Source organism: Pseudorasbora parva, chromosome 4 (genome assembly GCF_024679245.1).
Source record: "Pseudorasbora parva isolate DD20220531a chromosome 4, ASM2467924v1, whole genome shotgun sequence".
NCBI classification, from domain to species: Eukaryota; Metazoa; Chordata; class Actinopteri; order Cypriniformes; family Gobionidae; genus Pseudorasbora; species Pseudorasbora parva.
Window position 1 is genome coordinate 8,236,564 of NC_090175.1, and position 18,871 is coordinate 8,255,434.

The 18,871-nt window shown below is 41.8% G+C and overlaps 1 protein-coding gene across 1 annotated transcript; it reads right to left on the reverse strand.

Annotated features, from left to right (window-relative positions):
- Window positions 1-306: 306 nt before the first annotated feature.
- Window positions 307-5,907, reverse strand: lgalsla (lectin, galactoside-binding-like a). Its single transcript, XM_067440728.1, has 5 exons — window positions 5,489-5,907; window positions 4,450-4,512; window positions 4,280-4,368; window positions 2,774-2,936; window positions 307-2,680 (listed from the first exon to the last, which is right to left on the reverse strand). The coding sequence occupies exons 1-5, from the start codon at window positions 5,519-5,521 to the stop codon at window positions 2,537-2,539; spliced, it is 492 nt and encodes a 163-aa protein (XP_067296829.1). The 5' UTR covers window positions 5,522-5,907; the 3' UTR covers window positions 307-2,536.
- Window positions 5,908-18,871: the final 12,964 nt, after the last annotated feature.

Genomic DNA, 18,871 nt, shown 5'->3' on the forward strand with positions numbered 1-18,871 from the left:
CCTGAAGGCAAGAGTTTAACAGCGCAGTGTGCGGTGTCTTATATATCTCCATCAGCTATCCAGACAGGAAGAGAAAGAACACTTCACTCATTTACATGCTTTAAATATCTCTCTTTATATTCCATATGCTCAGCATAACTACACATATGAACATATGGTCAATCGTGTGTACGGCCTTGCCACAAACATCACTCACAGCACAATATCATTCATCAGAAGACGTTTATTAGTTATAGAAGAGGTTGATGTGACACGCCGTGTGCTCAGTGACATTAAACACACAACAGCCTTTCTGAAGCACTGGAATGATTTTCTCCCTGATTTAATTCTCATGGTCTCAAGTAACGAAAGCACCAAATAAACTTCACATCATCACCTCTCAAAAAACATCAAATGCAGAGCTTTTAAAATACAAGTGCTTGTCAATGGAGTTATCACTATTACTGTAAGACGTATGCAGCGTTTACATCAGAAAACATGTATTCAGGAAATAAATAAATAATCTCTTTAGGGTTTCCACCACCTGAGTGCATGAGGAACACTGGTAAATTCAGGCAGTATGTTCATATATAGCTTTTCATTGACTAATGGTTCTCGTGTGAAGCTTGTGCATCAACATCTGGACTACTGACGACCACACTCATCCTACATTTCTAAAGTGTGCTGATATAAGAGTTATGGCATCTTCATTTTAACACTGTAAAGTCAACATGAAACTCTTTTTACTTTTTAATAGACACACTTTTGGTCTTATTGTGCTTGCTATACTGGTATTTTTAATCTTTAATGAAAATGTGTGCTCTTCCTCTGAAAAGTCTCTACTGACATGATTTAAAGGTGCAGTAAGCGATATCTGAGCATAACCTGTGAACCAGTAAACCAATGAGCAGTAGAGGGTGTGTCCACTCATGATGGGGGAGTAGAGAGTGAGCAAATCAGCAGTAAGGGGCGTGTCCACTCATGATTGGGGATGAGAGAGTGAGCCAATCAGCAGTAAGGGGAGTGTCCACTCATGATGGGGGAGGAGAGAGTGAGCCAATCAGCAGTAAAGGGAGTGTCCACTCATGATGGGGGGAGGAGAGAGTGAGCCAATCAGCAGTAAGGGGCGTGTCCACTCATGATGGGGGAGGAGAGAGTGAGCAAATCAGCAGTAAGGGGCGTGTCCACTCATGATGGGGGAGGAGAGAGTGAGCCAATCACCAATAGGGGGCGTGTCCACTCATGATTTTGGAGGAGAGTGAGCCAATCAGCAGTAGGGGGCGTGTCCACTCATGATGGGGGAGGAGAGAGTGAGCCAATCAGCAGTAAGAGGCGTGTCCACTCATGATGGGGGAGGAGAGTGAGCCAATCAGCAGTAGGGGGCGTGTCCACTCATGATGGGGGAGGAGAGTGAGCCAATCAGCAGTAAGGGGCGTGTCCAATCATGATGGGGAGGAGAGAGTGAGACAATCAGCAGTAGGGGGCGTGTCCACTCATGATGGGGGAGGAGAGTGAGCCAATCAGCAGTAAGGGGCGTGTTCAATCATGATGGGGAGGAGAGAGTGAGACAATCAGCAGTAGGGGGCGTGTCCACTCATGATGGGGGAGGAGAGTGAGCCAATCAGCAGTAAGGGGCATGTCCACTCATGATGGGGAGGAGAGAGTGAGCCAATCAGCAGTAGAGGGCGTGTCCACTCATGATGGGGGAGGAGAGAGTGAGCCAATCGGCAGTAGGGGGCGTGTCCAATCAAGGTGGGGGAGGAGAGAATGAGCCAATCGGCAGTAGGGGGCGTGTCCAATCATGATGAGGGAGGAGAGAGTGAGCCAATCAGCAGTAGGGGGCATGTCCAATAAGGATGGGGGAGGATAGTGAGCCAATCAGCAGTAGGGGCGTGTCCAATCATGATGTTGGAGGAGGGAGAGTGAAACAATCGGCAGAGGGGGTGTGTCCACTCATGATGGGGTGGGAGAGAGTGAGCCAATCAGCAGTAGAGGGCGTGTCCAATGAAAAGGACATTTTTCAGTGTCATTGTTTGTCTGGAGCTGATGTGCTACTGGCGCCAAACAACCAACTCTTGCTTGTATATTCTCTTGTGTACTGTATGTTGATTTCTGACTTTCATTCCTCATTTTCGCAAAGCATTATTTTGCTTTGCTTCAAATTTCAATTTCAACTATCAACAGTGTTTATCAGAAATTGCTTACTGCGCCTTTAATAGTGTTAACCAGCAGCCCAGCATTCTGATATAAAACGGCCACTTTCACAATCCTGATGGGAAAAAAATGAATTAAGTAACATTTTACAGTAAGGTTCAATTTAACATTACAACTACATTAGTTAACATAAACTAATTCATGAATTAATTATTATTATTGTATTACTGTAAAGTGTTACCAATTACACCAATCAAATGCCGTTTCATGTGGACTTCAGCAAAAGATTTGTGATGCTCATAAAAGAGGTTTCAAGTGGAACTGATGAGCTCAACAGATGCTAGAGTACTCCAGTCTTCACTGCTCTAGATGGACAGGCTGGTTTTATATGAAGCACCAGACTTCAGTTCAGCTTAGTGATGGTCAGACTGCCGCTGATCTGAATGGTGTCGATGGCCGCCAGCGGCGTCACACGATGGTAGAAGCTAAAGAGCTGATGGCCGTCCACGAGCACAAGGAAGCGCGAGTGCTCACAATGGATCTCAACCTGAGCAAACATCACAGACAATAGCCATTACATTGGGTCACTCAGCAAGGTAGTAATGCATAAATCCAACACACACAAAATGATGATACTGACCCTGAAAGGCTGTTCTGCGATGAAGGGGAAATAAGGTATCGACCTCTCCTCCTCACCCCAGCTATCAGAAACACAGGCGTTACGCAAAATCTCCCGGTCTTCGAACCGCACACACACATCCAGAGCCACGTCTTCACAGCCGCACGTCAGACTGATGTCGAAACTGAGAGCAAGAACATTCAACACTGAGTTAAAAGGTGGACCGTAACTAAGTTTATTTACTTGAGTACTGTACTTAAGTACACTTTTTGAGTATCTGTACTTTACTGGAGTATCATTTTTTCTGGAAACTTATGACCTTTACTTCACTCCATTTGAAAGACAAATATCGTACTTTCCACTCCACTGCATTTTTATCCAGGTCCTCGAAGTCTAAAGTCGTTTCTGTCGCAGCTCTGAAAGTCAGTGGATGATTTTTTTCTTCTTTAAAAGTGTTTGTGTTTCTGCAGAAAGCCTTTCAGGAATCACTCTTGTAGTCTCGTGAAGTTCAATGATTTCACAGCATTTATTAAACACTGATCAGTTTAGAGCAAAATGGAGGAAGACGGATGTCAAAATGCTCATTTTGTTGAGTGTTCACATAAACAAAGATTATGTCTGAAGTGAAGGTGAAGAGTGTGAGAATATCAGATGTGTATCAGTGTATTGGATCCGTGTGTTCGGCCTTAAAGTGACAGCAGCTTAGTAACTTTTCTCCAAGTATTTAAATGAGTTTAAGTTAGACGTGTGCTAGTATGTCAGATGGAGCGTCACTGACTGGCTTAAACCATGATGGCATAATGAGCATTTATACAACAATAATAAAATAATGCGTTGACATAAAAAAAAAAGATAATTTACTTTCGATACTTAAGTCCTTTTGAAAACAAATACTTCTGTACTTTTACTTAAGTAAAAATCTTTCACTTGTAACCGAGTGATATTTGACCAGCAGTACTTTTACTTTTATTCAAGCAATGAAGTTGTGTACTTTTTCCACCTCTGTGAAGCTACCAAAACATCAGTAAACAAGAGGTCACGCACTCAAGAAAACGTAAAGGACATTGTCTAGACGCCGTGATCTTATCAGAAGGTTTTCTGTCCAACCTCATTCCTACTTCACAAGCTGGAAGATGGACTTTGATCACTTAAAGGGATAGTTCACCCAAAAATGAAAATACTGTCATCATCTACTCACCCTCATGTTGTTCCACCTGTATGAGTTTCTTTGTTTTACTGAACACAAAAGAAGATATTTGGAAGAATGTTTGTAACCAAGCAGGTAGAGCAACCATTCACTTTCATAGTATTTTTCCCCTACTATGGTAGTGTATGGTTTTTCTCACTACTTGGTTACAAACATTCTCCCAAATATCTTGTTTTGAGTTCAGTAGAACAAAGAAACTCATACAGGTGGAACAACATAAGGGTGAGTAAATGATGACAGTATTTTCATTTAAGTTATAACACAGCCGCGGTGTCCCTGCACGTGTACAAGGCTTGAGTGTGTGTTTTGACTAAGGCTACCTGTCTGGATCTGCGTTCACGACGCCCATGATTGTGATTTTCTTGCCCGGTCTCAGTCCGCCCCGGATGCCGCCACAGAACGGCACGGCCTATCACACACAGGACAGGGGCATGAGACAAGAACAACATGCAAATACTAACAACACAACATTTACATTCTGAGTCAATACCAGTTTTTGTGGCTCATCTTTTTGCGGCGACTCCCCGAAAGAACTGCTCAGATTTCTGTTTCTCTGCGGAGGATAAAGCACAACCAGGAAGTAAAGAGGCAGCCGTTTGTGCAAAAAACATGCAAATTACTTGTCAGGTGGAAACTTTGATGAGCCTTTAACGTTGCCTAAAAGATATGTTACAGAGAACATACTGTACAAATCCACAAAAATGTACTATATTCATGTGGTTTTCTTCAATACAATGAAAGTGAATGGAGACTGGATCTGTCAGACCCCCAAAGGACACAAAAATCCCCATGAAAATATAATAAAAGTACTCCATATGAACTATATTCCAAGGCTTTTGAATCAAAATCAGTTGTTCATTAAAAATATTCTGCATATTTAAAGTTGGCATAAAACAAAAACAATCTTGAAAACACTGAAAACAATCTTGCGTTTAAGCACCAAAGTTGTAGATAATAGTGTACAAGACTGTTTGGTAACACTTTAAAATAATGGTCAGTAGTTAACATTAGTTAACCACCTTCATTAACATTAATTAACAATGAACTGCACTTATAAAGCATTTATTTATCTTTGCATTATTAAAATCTTGTTAACATCAGTTAATGCACCGTAAACTAACATGAAAAGCTGGGGTTTTATTAACTAATGTTAACAAAGATAACCAAATACAGTAACAAATGCACTGCTCATGGTCAGATCATGTTAGTTAATAAATTAACTAATGTTAACTAATGACTATTACTCTAAAGTGTAACCAACTTTTTGTTTTTTGGAGCTTGACAGCTCCAGTCCCCATTCACTTCCATTGTAAGAGAAGTGTCAACATTCTGCTAAAGATCTCCGTTTGTGTTCCACACAAGTAAGTAAGTTTATACATGTTTGGAAGGACGCGAGTTTAAGTAAACTATGACAGAGTTTGTATTATTACTGTGTGTGTAATATACCTTTAAAACATCAATACAACTTGTTTCCGTGTGTGACGCAGGACACTCGCTTACTAATGAACGTCACTAATGAAAATACTCACCAGCTCCTGTCGGACTGCGCTCAACTCCGCCATCTCGCACTCAGATCCACCATGGAAAGCCCGAGCGCTCGGATTCGGTTCGGTCCGGTAACGGGAAGCAGTGCACAGACCGGGTCGGTTCGCATGTGTTTCCAGCGGAGGAATTCAGAGAGGCGCGTTCGTCCAATCAGCGCTCGACCAGCAGGTTTTGCCTCGTGACGTCGGTGGGGCGTTAATCCGAGTGACTTGTAATCAGCTCTAATGACTTCAGTCTTCGTTTATCCTCATAGGACTCAGTCAGAAGATAAATGTTTTTGGAATTTATTTTCTCCTCATTGGAGACCAAATATTATTATCAGTGTTTTTGTTCGTTTGTTTTGTACGTATCCCATGGTAACGTCTTGAAAATCTGAATTTAAAGGGATAGTTCACCCAAAATAAAAATGTTGTCATTAAAGGGTTAGTTCACCCAAAAATGAAATTGATGTCATTAATGACTCGCCCTAATGTCGTTCCACACCCGTAAGACCTCCATTCATCTTCAGACACAGATTAAGATATTTTATATTTAGTCAGAGAGCGTAGGCTATGCAAGTGTATGCACACTATACTGTCCATGTCCAGAAAGGGAATAAAAACATCATCAGAGTAGTCCATATGAGACATCAGTGGGTTAATCAGAGTCTCTTGAAGCATCGGAAATACATTTAGGTCCAAAAATCACAAAAACTACGACTTTATTCAGCATTGTCTTCTCTTCCGGGTTTGTTTTCAATCCTCAAATAAAGATTTGAACGGTTATGAATCAGCGTATTGATTCATGATTCGGATCGCCAGTGTCACGTGACTTCAGCAGTTTGACACGCGATCCGAATCATGAATCAATTCACTGATTCATAACGGTTCTTTATTTCTTTTTCTTTTAGTTCTAAATCTTTATTTGAGGATTGAAAACAAACCCGGAAGAGAAGGCAATGCTGAATAAAGTCATATTTTTAGCTATTTTTGGATCAAAATGTATTTTCAATGCTTCAAGAGACTCTGATTAACCCACTGATGTCTCATATGGACTACTCTGATGTTTTTATTATCTTTCCGGACATGGACAGTATAGTGTGCATACACTTGCATACGCTCTCAGACTAAATATAAACTATCTTAAACTGTGTGTGAAGAGGAACGGAGGTCTTACGGGTGTGGAGCGACATTAGGGGGAGGAGTTAATGACATACATTTCATTTTTGGGTGAACTAACCCTTTAACAGTTACTTACTCATCTCAAGTTATTCCAGACCTGTGAGTTTATTTCTTCTGTTGAACGCTAAAGAAGATATTTTAAAGAATGTTAACCAACAGCTGACGGCACACATTGACTTCCTAGGAAAAATCTTCAAATCATCAACTATTTAAACATTCTTCAAAATATCTGCTTTTGCGTTCAACAGAAGAAATAAGCTCATACAGGTTTAGAATAACTTGAGGGTGAGTAGCCTAAGTAATGACAACGATTTTCATTTTTTGGATGAACTGTCCATTTAAATCTCTTTAAACCCATCAGATTCTCAGCCGCTGGATAATTAATAATGGTAGCCAAATGTTATTTGTTTCTGTTTCTCGTTGGTAAGTGGGGGAGAAACGTCTGATGAGATAAAGTTAATATATTTAAACACAACCCCATGAAGTCACTCAGGCTATAATAGAGCAACTTCTGAGCAAGTTTGGTGTTTCATTCTCGTGTGGTCAGAAACGTTTAATCTGTCGCGATATATTAACACAGCAGACAGATTCCACACTGTCATAAAGTGAGATGATGAGTAATAAATAAAGTGAATTTAAAGCATGTGTAGACTGGTAATTCCAGCCTACAGTTGCGTAACAGTGAAATTTGTTAACATAAACTTAATTTAGAGATGGGCCCGAGGAAATGGAAGGAAAGCTTCTCTTTTTCAGACAGATGCTGTAAAACATTCCGCTCTGAAACTCATTTATTCTGATGAAGGACTGTGGACTGAACGAAGTCGCCTAGTGTTTCAGTGTTTCACACACTCTGTGCTTTGAACGTCGCAGATTGGCTTTTGTGAGTGTACACATGATTGATGAGCTGTCGATTATATATCCGAGTAAAGGTAAACACTCCAGTAGTAGCAGCAGCACAACAGTCTCATGTGTTGTGAATGTAAACTCAGCAGGTGGCAGTATAGAGCAGTTCTTCAGCTTCTGCCTTTACATGAACACGGTTTGTCTACAGTCACCTATCTTACTTGTTGAATTTACTTAAAAAAAGTGGGGTAAGTGGTTGCAAACAACTATATTGAGCATTTTTTACAAATAACAATTTAGTTACATGAACAAAAAAATTCAAGTAAAACTGGCACAATTTCTTTGAGTAAATACAAACCATTTGATTTTGTCACTGTTGCATAATATTTATGATTTTCCTTTTGATAAAAAAAATAGAAAAATAATTTTATGTTAAATTTATAAAAGTTTATTATGTAAGGTGAACACTGTTATCAATTTAATTTGCCTTTAAAAAATGTAAATAACAACAAGCAAAATGCAAAATTAACTCATTGGACAAACTAAAATATTGAATTGAGGGCAAGAATTGCATCCAATGAGTTTGTATATAAGAGCCCACAGCCTAACACACACACACACACACACACACACACACACACACACACACACACACACACACACACACACACACACACACACACACACACACACACACACACACACACACACACACACACACACTCTCTTCTGCATAATGCTAACCACAAAATGACAGAAACTCCTCAATGTCCAACATAACTGAACATTAAACACTATCATAAACTAATAACATCTTTCCCTTTTCTGAAAAACACATAAACACTTTATTACATACATTTTCTCTCCTAGCCCAGTTCCTTGCAAAGCATGCTGGGAACTACAGATCCACTGCCTAGTTAGTTATGTCAGCACAAATATTTCATGTAGTTTTAATGCAAATTAATTAAGTAAACTTCAGTTTTAAATATATTAGGCTGACCGAACACATTCCGACACAACTTACTTGAATTAGGTAAAGTAAACATAATTTAAGTGTGTCTTATCTATGAAGGACCTGAATCATTTTTGATTCTATCTATCTATCTATCTATCTATCTATCTATCTATCTATCTATCTATCTATCTATCTATCTGTCTGTCTGTCTGTCTGTCTGTCTGTCTGTCTGTCTGTCTGTCTGTCTGTCTGTCTGTCTGTCTGTCTGTCTGTCTGTCTATCTATCCATCCATCCATCCATCCATCCATCCATCCATCCATCCATCCATCCATCCATCCATCCATCCATCCATCCATCCATCCATCCATCCATCCATCTATCTATCTATCTATCTATCTATCTATCTATCTATCTATCTATCTATCTATCTATCTGTCTGTCTGTCTGTCTGTCTGTCTGTCTGTCCTCTTTTCATATAAAATAATACAAATAATTAATAATTAATTAAACTATTTTTACGTGCAGAGTACAAGATGTTCCCTCGGTGTGACCTCAATGAAAACGCTCAGTGCTTACCAACCTGTTGCCGTATTCAACTTTAAGCGTGGCAGATTTATCTTCATTTGTTGTAAATAGTTGTGAAGTTAATCATAATGCTGTGTCATGGTCCAGTGTTCTGTGCATGGCTGGTTTGAGATCTATAGACTCAATAAGATCACATGTTAACAACACACTAATGTGTTACACAGACAAAGACTTCTAACACAATATCTCTCTTTTCTATCTCCTACGCCCCACACACACACACACACACACACACACACACACACACACACACACACACACACACACACACACACACACACACACTCAGACTTCAGGACTCCGGCCAAGCAGTCCTTTGTTTCTCTCCGCAGTCCAAGTTCAGGGTATTTAAAACACACTGTAAACAGACTCGTACTCATGGCAACTGTCGCCATGACGGCGTGACAACAAGCCCTTGGCAGCTGGGGTAACTTAATATTTGCCTTGCGTTAGCATAACATTTTCATTATGTAAGGCCATGGCAGAGAGGCGGCGCGCACCCATTGAAGTTCAGAGCTGAGCAGGACGGTTGCTATGTTGCTGTGTGTGTTGAGTTGCAACTGTGGCAACAAACCCATGCTGAAGTACTTCCTTTAGAGGAACATCTGGTGAAAAAAATGTCCCCGAGGCCTAGTGAGCACTGAGAGAGAGAGAGAGAGAGAGAGAGAGTAACAAATGCACTGCTCATGGTCAGATCATGTTAGTTAATAAATTAACTAATGTTAACTAATGACTATTAGAATCAGCGATGGCCTGTGCATCTTCATCATCATCCTGGCCTCGCCCCTTCATCTACCATCAGAAGAGTTCTGAGCACTCCAGCCACAGTGTCAGGCCTAAACAACCCAAATATGTGGAGGCCATCCCATTACACTACCCTAAAGATGTCACAAATGAATCAGCACGGAAAGTCTACAAAAACAAAAGACTGGCAGACAATCCAGAAACACTTTTTGCAGACCTACATAAAGATGGCAGCATAAGTAACCTCATATTCTACACCAACAAGCCCTATGCATGGCATAAGGCTATCATTGCACACTACCCCTCTGCTGAAAGAAAAGGTATCTGCGGGGGTTTCCAGCTAAAAATAAGAAACGAGGAAGACACCACAACCACCAACGTAAATATCTATAAAACAACAGGTATAGTGGTGATAAAAAGCATTAATGGGCTCTTTGAACAAGACTTCCTCTGCATCAAAGATAGAGTACAGAAAGAGACCACTAGCAGCGACCAAGTAATCACTCCTGAGGAGTCAGTCTCCCACAGCAGCACAGAACAGACCGAAGAACCCCATCCACACTGCTATTGCACTGACATGAGGGAGCGATTCACAGAGCTAGAGGGAGAAGTGGTCCAGCTCAAGGAGATGATCTTCTCCCTGCAAACAGCTCAGACAACAGACCAGCCCAGCAACAGCCCCACAGCCCTGCACAGAGACAGGGACAGCCTCAGGAGAGAGCTGTCTACACTGCAGAGCGAGGTGAAGGAGCTCCGGCAGGAGAGAGAGGGCTTCAGGGCTCAGCTGGACACACTGGAAACACAGCTATTACAACAGACTGACTTACACAGGACACAACTATCGGCAATGAGGAAAGAAATAAGTGAACTGAGGCAGAACAGAGGAGCACAGTCCAGCGAGTTCAGCTCATCAGAGGAAGTGGTGGAGGAGAACAATCTTCACCCTGATCACAGCTCCCAAACATCAGAGCTTCAGCACAGTCAGAATCCTCCTCTTCCATCAGACTCTTCCCTCATCCCACAACCAGCCTCACACTCAGACGACACCTCCACACCAACAGAAGGAACACTACGACCGGAAGTTGCTCTTTTGATTGACTCAAACGGGAAATTTATCGATGAAAATAAGCTTTTTCCTAGACACAGAGTGGCCAAACTCTGGTGTCCGAACACTCAGAGCGCACTCAAATGGCTAAGTGTTGACAAACTGGGATCCCCAAGCCATATCATAATCCACACCGGCACAAATGATCTGAGAGCCCAACAGGAGAGGGTGGCAGCATCACTACAAACAGTGATTGAAAAGGCCTCAATCACCTTCCCAAAGGCTAAAATCATCATCTCCACACTGCTGCCCCGAAAAGACTTCCACCCTGACACTATCCAGCGGGTGAATGCCCACCTCTCCCGCACCTGTGCTCTTAAACCCAATGTGCACCTGGCACACCACCCTACCCTGGACCCCACATGCCTCTACGACCATGTCCATCTCTACAAAACAGCTGTTACTGTCTTCGCCAGGACCCTAAAAGGTGTGGCCCTGAGTCGGAACCACAACAGAGTCCAACAACCTCCACTCAGACCTGTAAGAAAGCCCAGTATACCCCCAGAGAGAACATCCAGAAGACAACAGCACTTACACATGCTGAGGCCATCTCAGCCAGCACCTGAGCATCTCCTCCCAGCCTTCACATCCTCATATCCAGCACATCAAGCCAGGCCAAAGCCCCTCCTGCCGACCCCCTGCCCTCCTCATACCCCACAGGCCCCGGGCAGACTCAGCTACGCTCAGATAGTGAGCAGAAGATCCACAACAGCACCAGAGCAAGCCACATCAACAGAGCTAAGAGACATCCGCCAGATGCTCAACCTCATCTGCTCACACCTACTGTCATAGGTCAACTTATCACCAAAATAAGACCTCATGGACAACAACGCATTTATAATAGCATGTTGGAACATTCAAGGCCTGAGATCATCTACCTTTGGCCTCAAAAGCAGAAACCCAGATTTCAACTCAGAAATAAAAAATTCGGACATCATCATCCTGCAGGAGACATGGAGCAGAGGAGATGGACCCACCGGCTGCCCTAAAGGCTACAGAGAACTCATCATCCCATCCATTAAACTGCCAGGAGTGACACAAGGAAGAGACTCAGGAGGCATGCTTATTTGGTACAGATCAAATATTGCCCATGCCATCAATGTAGCTAAAACAGGACAATTCTACACATGGTTAGAAATTAATAAGACAGTCACCGCAACAGAGAAAAACATCTTTCTGTGTGCCACTTACATCCCTCCAGCAGAGTCCCCCTATTTTAATGAAGACAGTTTCTCCATTCTTGAGGAAGACATTAATGACTTCCAGTCACAGGGAAGCGTACTGCTCTGTGGAGACCTGAATGCCAGAACAGGTGAAGAACTTGACACACTCAACTCTCAGGGAGACAAACACCTGCCTGGAGGAGATGTCCTCCACACACCTATACACACACAGAGACTCAACTATGATAAAACAACAAACAAAAGCGGAACACATCTTCTTCATCTGTGTCGCACACTAGGTCTGTTCCTAGTCAACGGCAGGCTTCGAGGAGATTCCTATGGTAGATACACCTACAGCTCATCTTTCGGTAGCAGTACAGTCGACTATTTTCTGACAGACCTTAACCCAAACTCCCTCAGAGCGTTCACAGTCAGCCCACTAAGCCCACTATCAGATCACAGTAAAATAACCCTCTACTTAAACAGAGCAATGCCCAACCAAGAAGCATCTAAACAAACCCAGCTCCACTCATTTAGAAACATGTATAGATGGAAACAAAACAGTAAAGATACTTATCTGAGTACAATTAGTCAACAAAAAATTCAAGTCCTATTAGATAAATTCCTTGCCACTCCTTTCCCACACAACAGTGAAGGTACAAACCTGGCAGTAGAAAAGCTGAACAGAATATTTGAGGTATCAGCAACATTATCCAACTTAAAAACCACACAAAGAAAAGCAAAAAGACCACATGCCACTGAGAGGTGGTTTGACAATGACTGCAAAAAACTTAGGAAAGAATTAAGAATCCTATCCAACCAGAAACACAGAGATGCTGACAATGAGAACATCCGTCATCTTTATCACGAAAAACTTAAACAATATAGAAATACTTTAAGAAAGAAAAAAGAACAGAACACAAAAATTCAACTCAGGGAAATGGAAGAATCCTTAGAATCTGACCACTTCTGGAAACATTGGAATACACTAAACAAATCTTACCATCAAGAACTAGCCATTCAGAATGGAGATGTTTGGATAAACCACTTCTCTAACCTTTTTAGTAACATAAACAAAAATCAGGAACAAAATGCCCTGAGTGACAAACTAAAGGTTTTAGAATCAACCATCAAAGACTACCAGAACCCCTTAGACTCTCCAATAACACTAGCTGAACTATTAGACCAAATACAAAACCTGAAACCGCAAAAAGCCTGTGGTGTCGATGGCATCCTAAATGAAATGGTTAGATACACTGACCACAAATTCAAATTAGCCATTCTCAAGCTCTTTAACATCATCCTGAGTTTAGGTATATTCCCCAACATTTGGAACAAAGGTCTTATAACCCCAATCCATAAAAACGGAGACAGATTTGACCCTAATAACTACCGTGGTATATGTGTAAACAGCAACCTAGGCAAACTTTTCTGCAACATCCTAAACGGCAGACTAGGCCATTTTCTCAGAGACAAAAATGTTCTGAGCAAATGTCAAATTGGCTTCCAACCAAAATATCGCACATCAGACCATATATACACCCTCCATACCTTAATTGACAAGCAAATCAACCAGAACAAAGGTAAAATTTTCTCATGTTTTGTTGATTTCAAAAAAGCTTTTGACTCCATTTGGCATGAAGGTCTTTTTCTTCAGTTAATCCAGTGCGGCATCGGAGGAAAAACCTATGACATCATCAAATCAATGTACACCAACAACAAATTTGCAGTTAAAATTGGAAACAAACACACAGAATTCCTCCCTCAGAGTCGTGGAGTGAGACAGGGCTGCAGCTTAAGTCCTGCGCTGTTCAATATCTACATAAATGGACTAGCACAGGCCCTGGATCAGTCTGCGGCACCTGGCCTTACTCTACTGGACACTGAAGTCAAATGCCTTCTGTTTGCTGATGATCTGGTGCTGCTGTCTCCCACTAAAGAGGGTCTACAGCAGCATCTAGACCTCCTAAACAACTTCTGTCAGTCATGGGCTCTATCAGTTAACCCCAAAAAGACTAAAATAATGATTTTCCAAAAGAGACCCAACCGCCAAGACCAACATCATAGTTTCAAATTAAACCACATGCCCCTCGAACACACACAGGATTACACTTACCTCGGCATAAATATTAGCAACACAGGGAATTTTAAAAAAGCTGTTAAGGACTTGAGAGAAAAGGCACGGAGAGCTTTTTATGCTATTAGGAGAAATATACAATTTGACATCCCAATCAGAATCTGGCTAAAAATAATGAAGACCGTAATAGAGCCCATCGCGCTGTACGGGAGTGAAGTCTGGGGTCCGCTCTCAGACCAAGAGTTCTCAACATGGGACAAACACCCAATAGAGACTCTGCAGACCGAGCTGTGCAAAATCTTGCTACGAGTTCAGCGCAAAACCCCAAATAATGCCTGTAGAGCAGAATTAGGACTATACCCCCTGGTAATAACCATTCAAAAAAGAGCCATTAAATTCCATGCCCACTTAAAAAGTAGCGATGAACAGACCCTCCATCACAAAGCCCTGACCTACCGAGAGCTGAAGCCAGAGAACAACGCCCTCGGCCGACTGGTCTTAGAGCTGACGTCACAAACTGACAATAAAAACATAGCCAGACCAAACCAAATCATTAAAACACAAAAAGAAAAATACCTCAAACATTGGACAGTTGCAACAGAGAAACAGAGTAAATTGGAATGCTATTTGGCCCTAAACAGAAAATATGAATTGGCAGGATACCTGAGTAAAGTGAGCGACCCTAAGCTGAGGAAAGTCCTGAGCATGTACAGACTCAGTGAACACAGTCTGAGCATAGAGACAGGCAGACACAGACAGACCTGGCTGCCGAAGGAAGAGCGACTGTGTCCTCACTGCACAAAGAAGCAGCTGGAAACAGAGCTACATTTCCTGACATTCTGCCCCAATTATAAAAACATTAGAGACACATTCTATCCCCTTTTCACAACCCATCAGAACGACTTCCTTCAATTATCAAATATGGACAAACTCCCACTCCTGCTCGGAGAAAGCCCAGCGAACCCAAACCTGGCTGCCAGATACGTGAAGTCCTGTCACGACAAAAGAGCCTCCAGCAGGGCAGAGCTAACCACTTTGTAAATATTAGAAGATTGGACATTTTTATTGCTATGTTTATTTTCATGTAATTTTATTTTATTTGTATTATTATTTATTTCGTATAGTGTTATGAATGCTTTGGCAATGTAAAGATTTCCTTCACCATGCCAATAAAGCTATTTGAATCTTGAATCTTGAGAGAGAGAGAGAGAGAGAGAGAGAGAGAGAGAGAGAGAGAGAGAGAGAGAGAGAGAGAGAGAGAGAGCAGAGAGAGAGAGAGGGAGGGAGAGAGAGAGAGAGAGAGAGAGCAGAGAGAGAGAGAGGGAGAGAGAGCAGAGAGAGAGAGAGAGGGAGCAGAGAGAGAGAGAGAGAGAGAGCAGAAAGAGAGAGAGAGCAGAAAGAGAGAGAGAGAGAGAGAGGGGGTGGCTGGGCAGACAGACAGATGGACAGACAGACAGATATGAAACAGAACAGATGCATTATTTTCTCTGCCAGGCTTTGCCTACGGCGGGCGAGCGAGCGAGGGAAGTGTTTGGATGCTGTTGCTGTGTGTTGGATCTGACTCACTTTAAAGGGTAATTTGGGGATTGCTTGGTTTCAAAAAAGACTAAAGGTTAAACAGCAGAAAAGTGTGTGAATAAACCCATGACTTTCCCTGTTTATGTTTGTGTGGACTACACCCATGACTACACCTGTGTCCATTCAACACACCCTATCACTGCATGACAAACACTCGGCTCACACACACGCCATCCAAATGACAAACAATGACGTCAGCCTGGCATTTTATTCACCGTTTAAGTCAATATTCTATTCTATTCTATTCTATTCTATTCTATTCTATTCTATTCTATTCTATTCTATTCTATTCTATTCTATTCTACACTCACCTAAAGGATTATTAGGAGCACCACTAATACTGTGTTTGACCCCCTTTCGCCTTCAGAACTGCCTTAATTCTACGTGGCATTGACTCAACAAGCTGCTGAAAGCATTCTTTAGAAATGTTGGCCCATATTGATAGGATCGCATCTTGCAGTTGATGGAGATTTGTGGGATGCACATCCAGGGCACGAAGCTCCCGCTCCACCACATCCCAAAGATGCTCTATTGGGTTGAGATCTGGTGACTGTGGGGGCCATTTTAGTACAGTCAACTCATTGTCATGTTCAAGAAACCAATTTGAAATGATTCGAGCTTTTTGACATGGTGCATTATCCTGCTGGAAGGTAGGCTGTGGCATTTAAACGATGCCCAATTGGCACTAAGGGGCCTAAAGTGTGCATCCCCCACACCATTACACCACCACCACCAGCCTGCACAGTGGTAACAAGGCATGATGGATCCATGTTCTCATTCTGTTTACGCCAAATTCTGACTCTACCATCTGAATGTCTCAACAGAAATCAAGACTCTTCAGACCAGGTAACATTTTTCCAGTCTTCAACTGTCCAATTTTGTGAGCTTGTGTAAACTGTAGCCCCATTTTCTTATTTGTAGTGGAGATGAGTGGTACCCGGTGGGGTCTTCTGCTGTTGTAGCCGATCCGCCTCAAGGTTGTGTGTGTTGTGGCTTCACAAATGCTTTGCTGCATACCTCGGTTGTAACGAGTGGTTATTTCAGTCAAAGTTGCTCTTCTATCAGCTTGAATCAGTCGGCCCATTCTCCTCTGACCTCGAGCATCAACAAGGCATTTTCACCCACAGGACTGCCGCATACTGGATGCTCTTCCCTTTTCACACCATTCTTTGTAAACTCTAGAAACGGTTGTGTGTGAAAATCCCAGTAACTGAGCAGATTGTGAAATACTCAGACCGGCCCGTGTGGCACCAACAACCATGCCACGCTAAAAAATTGCTAAAATCACCTTTCTTTCCCATTCTGACATTCAGTTTGGAGTTCAGGAGATTGTCTTGACCAGGACCACACCCCTAAATGCATTGAAGCAAATGCCATGTGATTGGTTGATTAGATCAGTGTTTCCCAACCGGGGGTACATGTACCCCTAGGGGTACGCGAGCAGTCCCCAGGGGGTACGTGTGATGATTCTCAAAACATTATAATAAGCTTATGAGTGAGAGACAGGGTCAAGTTTCTCATTAATTGGTGAGTCCTTTTGTGTCATACACAGATCTAAACAGTAGGCTGCTACTATGTATATAAAATGTTATCTTTGTTTTTGTATAATTGTTCTGGACATGTGAAGATGTGAAAATAAAAGTCATACAAATATTGAACGAAGAGAAGTATGAGTTATAATAGGAAGTCAAAATATTATTATTATTTACAGGTAAATTAGATGTTACACTGTGCAAACCTAAAATTTACACCAAATCTAAAAATCACACCGATCACATGCGCTTGTGGGGGTACTTCAGGAAGGATAAAGTGTTTTGGGGGTACAGTTGGGAACCACTGGATTAGATCATTGCATTAATGAGAAATTGAACAGGTGTTCCTAATAATCCTATAGGCGAGTCTATTCTATTCTATTCTATTCTATTCTATTCTATTCTATTCTATTCTATTCTATTCTATTCTATTCTATTCTATTGTTTTACTATATGTTGTAATCAAGGGGGTAATCTAGCACTCGGAAAGCGTTCCATCCCTAGGGGCTGCCGTTGCTAACCAAGCCATCACCTGCTGTTAGCATCCCATTGACTCCCATTCATTTTTGAGTCACTTTGACAGTGAATAACTTTACATCTGAGACGTTTAAAGACTCCATTTGTCCATTGTTTATTTCTAAAGAAACACGACAATGCATTAAAGGCTCCGTTACCTTGTATCTTAAACTATCACCCCGTAGAAGCTGTTTTTGTAAAAATAGGCTAACGATTGCGTCATAACCAACGCGACTCTGTCGCACAGTTGAGAAATTACCGTATAGACCTGAGGAGACGCTCAGAAGCAATCTTTTACTGTCTATGAGACAGTCGGGGGGACGTGGAGACATAAAGTCTGATAAAGTCAAGGGGGAAGAATGGGGAGAAGCCCATAGTGAGCCAAAAGCAACGGGAGAAAATATTTAAACAACCTGATTCAGATTTCACTTTCCACATCTACTAGAAGACCTACAGCTGTCAGACAGGAGGCTCACGTCACATCTACGTCCTCAAGCTCAGTCTGAGCCTGCGCAGTTCACTCAGCCATCAGGAAGTGAGTGCCCCTAGGTTGACTTCATTATTTCGCCGTTGACGTCAATGGGGTCGCTCTGTCCATTTCTTTTACTGTCTATGGTTGTAATCTAGTTTGTTACATTCTGTTCTGCTCTATAAATCATATTATGCTATCTTACGCTATTACACGCTACATTTTATTATATTATATTTCTATTCTGTTGCTATATGTTCTGCTCTATTGTATTGTCATATTATGCTAAATAGTTTATGTATTATGATATTATGTCACAATCTATTCTTTTATATTCTTCTACATTGTAGCTCTGTTTTGTTGTGCCGTTGTTCTAAACGCCATTATATTTTCACACTTTCAATCTGAATGTTGACGTTATACCATTTCTAAATGACAAGTTAGTTGTGCAATGCTAATATTATGCTTCCTATTACGCATGTAGGTCACTAACAACACTTTTCTGAGGCCATAAATACGTAAAATCCCAAATAAATAAAGGCGATGACTGTCTGGACTTCATTACCCATAGTTCTTCACTCCGCTCTCTGTGACGTCAGCTCTCACGGCGTGTAGACTGAAGCGGAGTGACTCTGGAGC